At 44.1% G+C, this 11,392-nt stretch overlaps 1 protein-coding gene across 3 annotated transcripts in view; it reads left to right on the top strand.

The window, feature by feature from the left end:
* The first annotated feature begins 4,912 nt into the window (after nucleotides 1-4,912).
* The window catches only part of NMT2 (N-myristoyltransferase 2), a 63,348-nt gene continuing 56,868 nt past the window's right edge, over nucleotides 4,913-11,392 (top strand). For 2 of the 3 annotated variants that reach the window (XM_036097030.2, XM_036097031.2), the window contains exon 1: nucleotides 4,913-5,129. In XM_036097030.2, the coding sequence (XP_035952923.1) occupies nucleotides 5,020-5,129 (110 nt within the window). In that variant the 5' untranslated portion in view covers nucleotides 4,913-5,019. The remainder of the gene's footprint in view (nucleotides 5,130-11,392) is intronic. The other variant, XM_036097029.2, reaches the window with a different exon arrangement.

Here is an 11,392-nt window from a genome sequence, read left to right as displayed (position 1 = left end):
TGTATCTACAGTCAGAGGGCAGGTGAGCTGGAGGTTGGCTGGTCCTAGGACGGCCTTGTCTGGAAGACCCCTAATCAGTAGAGTCTCTTATCCTTCTAGGAGGCTGTGTAGGCTTGTCTTTGTTGCAGTAGCAGGATTCTGGGGGAAAGACTGAGAGAGAGAGAGGGGAATCACACAAAGCGTTTTGAGGCTGGTCTTGGATCTGACACACCATCTCTTCCATCACATTCAAATGGCCAAAGCAGGTCAAGCCAACTTAAATTCGAGGGCTCTTGCTGGAAAGAGATGCAAAGTCAGTTGCAAAGAATATGAATACAGGGAGAGGTCAAGAATTGGGTCTACTTTCTTTCTTTCTTTTTTCTTTTAAGATTTATTTATTTATGGGCGCCTGGGTGGCTCAGTCGTTAAGCGTCTGCCTTCGGCTCAGGTCATGATCCCAGGGTCCTGGGATCGAGTCCCACATCGGGCTCCCTGCTCGGCGGGAAGCCTGCTTCTCCCTCTCCCACTCCCCCTGCTTGTGTTCCTGCTCTCGCTCTCTCTCTGTCAAATAAATAAATAAAATCTTTAAAAAAAAAAAAAAAAAGATTTATTTATTTATTTGAGACAGAGAAAGAGGGCACAGGGGGAGGGGCAGAGGGAGAGGGAGAGAGAAACCCAAGCCAACTCCCTGCTGAGCATGGAACCGGACACAGGGCTTAATCCCATGACCCTGAGATCATGACCTGAGTCAAAACCAAGAGTCAGACACTTAACCGACTGTGCCATCCAGCCACCCCTTGGGTCCATTTTCTTAACCAATCTAACACAATGTGCTTACATTAAAAAATCTTGCCAGTAACTGGGTATACATAAATCCAAAGGCTCATGTTTTTCTTTAATCATGGAAAATACACTTCCATTACCTCCTCAAATATCGTGTTCCCCATTATCTCCCTCTGGAGCTCATCCTTTCCTCCTGGAACTTTTGTCAGATGAATGCTAAACCTTTTTGTTCTATCACCTATGTTTCTTAACTTCTCTAAATTTTTCATCTTTTTATTTCTCTGAACTGCTTTTTGGGTTATTTCTCAGGTCTATATTCCCATTCATTAAATCTCTTTTCAGCTGTATCAATAATTTACTATCCTCTGAAGAAATGGAAAACAGTAGGGTGGGTCTTCCATGTACTATCCTTCCAAAATGAACCTTTAGATTTCAAGTATAAAAATTTATTTTTTATTTTAGAGAGAGAGTGAGCAAGAGAGTAGGGGGAGGGGCAAAAGGACAGAGCTCTTTGAACCTGCAGAACTGAAACTGTACCCATTAAAAAACTTCCCATTTCTGGGGCAGAGAGAGAATCTCAAGCAGACTCCATGCTAAGTACAGAACCCAAATCGGAGCTTGATCTCACAACCCTGAGATCATGACCTGACCTGAAATCAAGAGTCGGATGCTTAACCAACTGAACCACCCAGGTGCCCCTAGATTTTGAGTATAAATAACATGAGCTTCTTGGACTTTTCCTTTAAAATCCTATTGTCAAATTCTCTTAATTGCCTCTTTCTGTAATCTTATCATCCCCCTCCCCACTTCTTCACATTATAGTATTTAGAAATGAAAGTAAGAGACAATATTCAAATCAATCTTGAGGTTAAGTACTATGTAGTATTACTTCACAGCTAATGTGTAATACTCTTCCAACAATTGACTTATGTAAGAATTTTTTCATTGTAATTAAGGCATCTCTACGGTTGTCACCTCATGCTATGTAATGGACAACAATAACTACATGTCATCTATCCTTGTATTAGATGTGGCTTAAAATTTTTTTATTATTGTTTTGTACTTAAGAACTGTAGTTTAGCAGAAACACGGAATATATATAAGTCTCTGGTTATATCCAGAAGTTAAAGCACCTCACACCCATAGGATGGCTCACATCAAAAACCAGAAAATAGCAAGTGTTGGTGAGGACATAGAGAAATCCCAACCCTTGTGTGCTGTTGGTAGGAATGTAAAATGGCACAACTACTATGGAATATGCTATGACAGTTCCTCAAGAAAAATTAAAAATGGAATTACCATATGATTTGGTAATTCTACATTTGGGTATATTATCCAAAAGAATTGAAAGCAGAGATTCAAAATGATGTTTTTCATCCACATTCATAGCAGCATTATTCACAACAGCAAGAAGTGGAACCAACCTAAGTGTCTATGGAAGGATAAATGGATAAACAAAATGTTTATATCCATATAACGGGATATTATTCAGCCTTAAAAAGAAGGAAATTCTGACCCATGCTACAACATAGATGAACCCTGAGGACATTATGCTAAGTGAAGCCACTCTTGAAAAGACAAATACTGCACGACTCCATTTGTATGAGGTACCTGGAGTAGTCAAATTCATAGAGACATGGGCGCCTGGGTGGCTCAGTTGTTAAGCATTTGCCTTCGGCTCAGGTCATGGTCCCAGGGTCCTGGAATGGAGCCCTGCATCGGGCTCCCTGCTCAGCAGGAGGCCTGCTCTCCCTCTCCCTCTGTCCCTGCTGTGTTCCCTCTCTCACTGTCTTTCTTTCTGTCAAATAAATAAATAAAATCTTAAAGCAGACTCCCCACTGAGCGCAGAGCCCGCCTCGGGCTCCATCTCAGGACCCTGAGATCATGACTGGAGCCGAATCAAGAGTCGGATGCTTCACCCACTGAGCCACCCAGGTGCCCCAGAAATGGGGAGTTTTTTAATGGGTACAGTTTCAGTTCTGCAGGTTGAAAGAGCTCTGGAGATTGGTTGCACAACAATATGATTATACTTAACACTATGGAACTATAAACTTAGAAATGGCAAAAATGGTCTATTTTTTATTATGTGTATTTTACCACAATTTTTAAAAACGAAAAAGTTATAATAGTTCAAATAAAATAAAACCAATTATACAATTATGGTATTACACCTATAATAGGAGATGAGTTAGCAGGATAGAAAATTCTCCAGGGCCTCTTTTAACACACTGGTAGATACTCTATAGTACTCTCTTTCTCCACATCAGTCTTGGATCTGAGATTCTAGAAGATGCCACTTGGTTCCAATTCCTCAAACTCTAGGATTAAATCAGGGAAAGAAGCAAACATTTTTAAATAGTTTCTGTACATGACAATAGGGTTTAGGAATCTCCAGGGTCATCTGCAAACTTTGCCCTCCTTCAAATGATTAACAATAACAAACACTGTATTATATAAAACCTCAATCCTGTACTGAACAGACGTCTGGGCCAACTTCTTTCCATTCTGGGGAACAGATGTTCCCTGTTTGTCATTGTTTTCCAGTGTTAAACTGATTTTTGATGCCCTCATTTTATTTGTCCAGGATTATTTGTTTTCTTATTCTTTTTTGAGAGGTTTTTAGTCAAAGCTTCTTGCAAATTCAAATAAATAAGTTTCCTTTGCTTTGTATTTTTAAAATCTTTTCAAGAACCCTTCTGATCGGTGAGTGACTGAGCAGATAAACTTGCTCCTGATCATGATCCTGCTGGTTACCCAACTAGGTTACAGTCATCCGACTGTTCATGTTCACAGACAAGAGCTGCAGGAAGCTCTCTGATCTATATTTGCCTTTATTCTGAAGTTTGAAGCCAGAGGCCACAAGTGACTTTCTGCCTCAGAAATAGTTGCAATTGTGAAAGATAGTATTGTATTTCCTTCATGTTTTGGCCCCATTTTGCACTTCTTACAGAGCCTTAGCAGGCTCAACACCCTCAGTCATAAAAGGCTGATGAGCTTTGAAATCGCTCTGCAATTTTTGTCTTTATGTACTCTACCTCATTGCATTCGAAGGGCATAGTCTTCCCTTGTGGGGGGGAAAAAAGGCACAAAATGCTCCCAATACTTCTGCAAAAAACGAACCTACACCAAACATTTCAGGTGGCTTTTTAAAGTCTCATTTTGCTCGTTGAGCAGTTCCTGGTAACTATCTTTCCACTGACTTTGTAAACCTTCCCGTGGTCCGGCAGGACTTTTGAACACCAACAGTTAACAGCAAAGCAAAGGAAGGGCTGCTGTGTACAGAATGCAACAGCAAATAAGAGCCTGAACTTGACCTGCCTTTAATTTGGCAATCCATGCAGCGGGTCCTTTCCCTCCTCGGGGCGACACAGAGGGTTTCAGCCAGAAAACCCTATAGTTTCGCTTGGAGGTGTAGGCTATGACTTTGACGGAGCAAAGCCGAAGTGTCCTACCTTGCACTGTCCAATCCCCCAGCGTCATGGACATTACCCCAATTCCCCCTAAGATGGTTCTGCTCTGAGCCGACTGCCTGTGATGTCCACGGAAAACAAGACAGCTCAGAATTTTTCTGTTAAGTTTTCGGGCTGCCAGTCTATTTGGAATGGGGATGTGGGGAGGTGGGAAGCCCTCTGTTTTGACTTTGATTTTATAGTGTATTGGAAAGACAGATACAAGAAATGGAATTTTTAAGGAGTGTATGTGTATGTGTGGGAGGCTTCTAGAAATCATGGGCCTTGGCACGCCTCCTCTTGAGTAAAAGATCCCTGCAATGGTTAAAAGCGCTTCCTAACCTGTAGAGGTGTAAAATCGCCTGGCCTGTGTTCCAAAATGAAGACTCAAGGATTTGGAGACTGTGGCCGCATTCAGAGACCAGCACGGGGCCGAGGCGCGGGGCAGGCTCGGGTGGCAGGGCTCGGCCCCAGCGCCCGCCCCACCGGCTCGCGACCACCCCGCCCCGCCCCTCGCCCTCCCCTCCCCTCCGCTCCCCTCCCCTCCACTCCCCTCCCCTCCGCTCCCCTCCCCTGCACGGCCCCTCCCCCCAGCCCCCAGGCGCCGCGAGGCGCGCCCACCCCTCCCCGCCCCCGCCCCAGCCGCGGTGGGCGGGCCCAGGCCGGGCGGGGCTGGCGGGCGCTGCGCCCGCGCTCCTGGCTCGGAGGAGACGGCGGGCGGCGCTAGGGGGAGCTGCTCGCGCCACCGCCGCGCTGGTCCCCCACGCCCGCGGCCCCGAGCGCCGCCTCCCCAGCCCGCGCCGCCGCGATGGCGGAGGACAGCGAGTCCGCGGCCAGCCAGCAGAGCCTGGAGCTGGACGACCAGGACACGTGCGGGATAGACGGGGACAATGAGGAGGAGACGGAGCACGCCAAAGGGTAGGCGCGCGGGCGGCACGGGGCGCGGGGACAGCGCGCGGCGCGGGTTGCGCTCGGACGCCGGGGCCGGGGTCGCGGGCGGGGCCGGGGCCGCTCTGAGGGGGCGGGCGGCCGCCAGACCTGCTGAGGTCCGGCTCCCGCGCGGCGCGGCGGAGGCGAGGCCCCTGGTGGGCGGGGAGGCGCGGGGCCCCGGTGCGGGGACCGGCGACGCCGCTGTCACCTGCCGCGCGACCGGCCGGCCCCTGCTCGTCCCCGCCTCCGTCTGCGCCCGGCCCCGGCCCGCGGGTGCGACGCGCCGTCCTGGCCCGCGTGCGACTCGGCGGGACCGAGGGGAGGCGCGGCCCCCGTCCCTTTGTGGCGGCCCCGTTTGTGGGAAGTCGTCCTCCTCGGCTCCTTGTCATCCTCTCCTTAAGTCCTTCCAGACTCTCCCACCCCTCCCCCAGCCGCCACCGCCTCCAGAAAAAAAAAAAGAGGAGCTGATGGGGGGAGTGGTTTTAGATTTGCGCGGGGTCGTTTGCGCGCGGGTGGCGGGGAACTGCGGAAAGTTGTGCTTGCCGGCCGCGGCCCCCGGCCAGCCCCGCGCGGAGCGGGGCTGGGGGCGCCGGGGGTCCCGGACCCCGCCGCTCCCGGCGACGCGCGGATTTGCTACTGCCCCGCGTGCCTGCAGAGCTCTCTAAAGCAGGACCGGTCCGCTGGTTTGGGCTCAGGCTTAGGAGATCTGAACAGATCTTGCTTGCAAAACGGGTGTTTGATCTCCAAAGCCAGATGCACCAAGCGTTTTAGCATCTGATCAGGTTTCTTCTTATTCCTTTTCACTGGCTCCCTTTTCTCCCCCGGAGACTTGATTTGCTCTCCCTTTGGAGAAAAGATTGCTTCCGGTTAAGGGTATTGAAGTTCTGTTTTTAGAGTCTGGGAGGGGGCCGGTCATTTTAAATAAGACTGGTGTCCTTAAAGGTGGTGTTTGCACTCCCCTTTTACCCCGTTGGATTCAAACTATTTCGCTGGTCCAGAGCACTTATTGCTGCCCCTTAGATGTGAGATTTTTGCAAACCATGGTGATTGATGAAGAAGTGGGTCAGCTTGAAAACATGATAGGGAGGCCTTCGTCACAGATGGCTTATTTATTCAGTTCATGGAGAGGATTCTTTAAATGATTGATGATTTACAGTGTAAAGCATTTGCATTCTATTTAACGTCTGCTTGAAGATTTGTTTAAGAAAGGAACTTTTACTGAGCTTTCATGTGTTATAAAATATTAAAAGAGATCAAGAAAAGGAAAAGCTGACTAAATGTTTCTTCCATTTGCAAGTTGCTTTTTATATTTTTGCAGTGAATAATACTTTGGTGGCAGCTGCAAGTACCGAATGTTACAATTCAAGTCTAGAATTTTTTTTTTTTTAAGAGGAAAGGAAATTCGACAGAAATCTGAGCCTGAGTTCTGTCTATGCAGGGATAGAAGTTTGCCCGTCATAGCCAGCTACATATAAATATGCTTTTGAGACAATCGCATTAGTGCTAGAATGGGCCCAGGTGAAATGTGATGGATTACCCAAATAACTTCCCAAATAACTGTCCATGATCTTTCTGGTGAGACCCTGGACTTCTGTCTTCTCCACTGTAATTTCTGTTTATTATTCATTCTTTTGAAGGCTTGGTTTGTACCTCCTTGCTTACACAGTCCAGAACATTCATGCTACAGAGAAGTACTCATTTGTGTTTGCACTGATCTGGGGCCTGGCCCAGGAAGCCTTGCCACACATAGGCTGCTTAAAGTTTCCACATCAGCACCCAGAGGCATCTCTGTGTCCTCTGCAGAGATTTTCAGTGTTAGACATCCACATATTGTATGTGAGCATGGTTACTCACCATTTAGAGATGCCCAGTGGACTGAAGTGTTTTAACCAAGAGCAGATAATATAACAACTTCTAGTGGGAATAGAGTGATAGGATGGATTTCTTTGTAGTCTGTTAGGAGGAGATCAGTAAAACTTCGAGTTGCTGCTTTTTTGGATTTGAATTTAGATGGCATGTGCCAAGTTTGTGGGTAATTGTGTTTTGTTTTGGCTTGTGTACTGATGATATGGCTCAGTAGAAACCTAGATTTTTTTTCTTGTGTGGCTCCGGTTTGTAGATGTTAAAATTTGAAAGACTCCTCTTTTCTATGCACGGCCTTTTCATTCTCTACTGGTTTAAATTAAGTGACGAATAAAGAGCCTTTGGAGGAGTGCGTAGGTAAACACTTTACCTTTTAATGATGAATTACTGCTTTGAGGCTGCTCGGTATGGATCAGTGCACAAAGCAGTAATTTACTAAATAGTACCCTTGTGGCCTGAAGGAATTAATTTACCCCCACAATTGAGTATGCAGATGACCCTTGAGCAACACTGGCTTGAACTGCATGGGTCTAATTATATGTGATTTTTTTTTTCCCATAAATAATGCAGCACAGTACTATAAATGTATTTTCCTTATGATTTTCTTAATATTTTCCTTTCTCTAGGTTACTTTATCCCAAGAATATGGTATATAATATGTATAACATACACAATATTTGTTAGTCAACTCTTTATGTTATTGGTAAGGCTTCTGGTCAACACTGTGCTATTAGTAGTTAAGCTTTGGGGAAATCACAAGTTATACAAAGATTTCTGACTCCATGGGCGGTCAGAGCCCCTAAAACCCACGCTGTTCAGGGGTTAACTGTCATGTATTTACCACTCATTTTAGACATACTAAGTTGCAACTAGAAACTCGGATAAAAGGAAGATACCAAATTAGATTATTTTGCCACCAAAATGTAAACATTATTGCGTAGTATGCTTTTCTTTCATTTTCATAGAATTTGCCTTATGGACTAATTGATTTTTGTGGATAATGCTTCAAGCCCATGAATGAAATATGTTTTACGCTCAGTGAAAAGACTAATAGACAATTACCTAGAAAGGTTGCTTAAACAACTCCCTTAAACACAGGATTTACAATTAAGGCAAGTAACTCGGTCCTTGTAAAGAGTTTGGAGGGAACTTGAAAACTTTCAAGCAAATTCAAAGTTTTAAGGTAATCACGTTTATACTATTACTTTCTTAGCAAGACTTTCTACGTAGATAAAAATGAACTTAAATCCAGCTTTCTGTGTGAATTATTAGAAATAGTCCAGATTGCTGAAGATTTCTGTTCTTTTGGGGGTGGCTCTGGTACTAAAGAGCTTACCTAGAGGGTGACATCCCCTGGAGTTTTCCCAGGTGGGTTCGAGGTTAGGTAAATACTCAAGGATCTTTAATACTTACCTCAGTTTGATGGTGGGTTTCTTTCTTCGAAATGGATTTGGGGAAACAACGAGGGTGGGGCAAATTGTTGAAGGATATGCTAAGCTGACCATCTTCTCATTCTAGCCTCCTTTTTATACATCTTTTCTCCATTTGTAAAATACATTGGGTAGTGGTAATTACCTCGTATTCGGCCTACCACCCACATGAAGCATACTTACTGTCCAGTGTTGGAAGCAGGGTCACACTTTCGGCCCCAAATAAAATTAGTGTTCAGGTTGGCACAAAACCAAATCTCTTTCCTGGCTTTACCAACACTGACTTTCAGAATGCAAAAAAAAAAAAAAGAAAGAAAAAAATTTCCTAGGCAGATTGTTGTTTTTCATCTCTTTCCTGCTAAGAGCTTTTTCCTCAGTATTCACTGTGGTGGAATATAGAAGGCAGCTACCAAGAATATTTACTTAGGGGGTAAAGTAAGCATATATGAATATGCTGTTGTTGGCAGATAAATGACCAAATTATTCCCTGGGGTAGATATGAAATAGTTTTAGTATTTGAGGGTTATTGTGAGACATTAAAAAAAATTTTTTTTTCTTAGAAAAATTAAAGATCTGGTATTTGGTAAGGATTAAAATTTTGGAATTCTTTTAACAAAGAACATAACCTCTCTTCTCCCACACCCAGTAAGGGGGGGTGGGGCGCGGATTGAAGTTACTCTCCGTATAGTGTCTTGTTCTTTCTGGCTTTATCTGTGTATTGTTGAGACCGGTTGTGGGAATTTTTCTGGAGGATCATTCAGAGCTGCCCTTTCTGAAATTTGATGTTATAAACTGTGTAAATCTAAATGGAAAGGTGTGTTAACAGCTTATGCCCAAGGAACTCCCTCAATTCAAGAAATACAGTTTGAAATCATCAAATGTCTGCTCAGACTTGCATCTGAAATGTGGTATCACCCTGGGGCCCCAAACAGACTTTTTCCAGAAACTTAGCTAAACTCTGGAAAATTTCTAGGTGTGGGACACACTCTTTGTTGTGTTGAAGTTGTTTATTAACACAAGTGTCCACAGTAAATATGTATGAGTTAAAGTCAGTTGCTCAGTTAACTCAGGGATTGGAACCAAATTCTGTACCGAGTAAGTTCAAGAAAATGGTTGGTCAATTGGTTTTTTTTGTTACTGTATTTGAAAATATGTTTCTGACTTTTACTTGTTTTAAGAGTAAAATATGCTTTATTAAAAATTCAAACAATAAAGTGTGTAAGGAGTGGAAGGTCCTGGTCCTGTTATTTGCTAGAGAAACCACTACTGACAGTTTAATCAACTAACATTTTAATATATATTAAAAAGTGCATATTTAATATTAATAAGATCAAACTTTACATGGACTTATTTGTTATCTTGTATTTTTCACTATTAGTGTTGTCTGCTAGAACCTTCTGCAGTGATGGAAATGTCCAATACAGAGGTCACTAGCTACATGAAAAGTGGTTAGTGTCACTAAGGAACTGAATCTTAAATCTTACTTCATTTTAATTAATTTAAATGTAACTAGCCCTTTCTGGGTAGTGTGTATCAGATTGGACAGCTCAGATCATATACTGCTTTTGACTTTTACAAGTTTTTGTGGTACTCAAAATACTTCTTTGTTCTTCTCTTGTCTTCGCAGAATATTTTTCATTTCTTCCCTCTTGCGGTTTAGAAGTTCTATACCCTATTTCTACCCTCTCCCTCCCCCCGCCTGGAATCATCTTTAAATTTTGAACAAGCATGTTTTTATCTGTACTTCTATCAATGTTAAAAATTAACCATTATTCAAAATATTCTACCATTGAACAAAACAAAACATGTAGGATATTTTAACTTCTCCTTCCTTTACGTGTCCTGGGTTTTGTTGGAATAGTCTGGAATTTTAATTCCATGTGGCTTCTTTTATTTTTGCCCTTGTATCCCATTAAAACTTTCTTCTTAACTATTACATTATATTCACAGCCATATTGTCAAAACCTTCTTAGACTCCCCTATTTTTGTTGCTTATCACTATTCCTTGTAAACCATACCTTCTTTTTTGAGTACTTTCTTGCTTAAATTTTTTTTTTTTAAGATTTTATTTATTTATTTGACAGAGAGAAACACAGGGAGAAAGGGAACACAAGCAGGGGGAGTGGGAGAGGGAGAAGCAGGCTTCCTGCCAAGCAGGGAGCCCAATGCGGGGCTCGATCCCAGGACCCTGGGATCATGACCTGAGCCGAAGGCAGACGCTTAACGACTGAGCCACCCAGGCGCCCCTTGCTTAATTTTTTTTTTTATTAGCATATACAGGTGATCTGTTTTCTGAATTCTTGTATGTCTGAAGATGCCTTTCTTTTGTCCTCATGCATAAACCATAGTCTGGGCATGCGGGTAATTCTGTAATCATCATTTTTCTCCAAACTCCGCAAACGATTTATTATCATCTAGCATTTAGTGGCACAGATGCTCTGCCAATCTGCTTCTCTTTGTTATATAGGAAACCTCACTCACTCTTTTTCTGTGTTTTGACTTGTTTTTAGTCTAGAAGTTTCTAGGATTTTCTCCCTGTCTTTCTATAACCCGAGGGCTTCTGCATCCTTTTACGTTCTACAATCGCACTTTTCTTTACTGTCTAACCAGAGTGGCTCAAGCTGAGACAGAGGGATGGAGATTTTTTCGGGACTGAGGCTTTCACGGTCCCCCCGCTGCCCGTGTTCCCTCCAGCTTTCCCATGACTAGCTCCGAATGCTTTCAACTCCTTTACCCTTTCTCCTCAGACCTTTGACACCGAGTCGGTTAGTTGTCTGTCATCCCCTGCGCCCCGAGAGTCACTAATGTCAGGCTCCTGTGCACACCACCGACGGAGGGTTTTGTGGATGATGAGGGGAGAGGCTTGATTATTGCAGCTTCCAGCGCAACGTCAGACATTGCTGCCCACCGAAGGGATTTAGTTCGTGTCCGTGCCACTCCAGAGGCCACGGCTTCCCG

This window comes from Halichoerus grypus, chromosome 6, assembly GCF_964656455.1.
Source record: "Halichoerus grypus chromosome 6, mHalGry1.hap1.1, whole genome shotgun sequence".
Classification (NCBI taxonomy): Eukaryota; Metazoa; Chordata; class Mammalia; order Carnivora; family Phocidae; genus Halichoerus; species Halichoerus grypus.
Note: the sequence above shows the minus strand (reverse complement) of the source record. Positions and strands in the feature narration are given on the sequence as shown.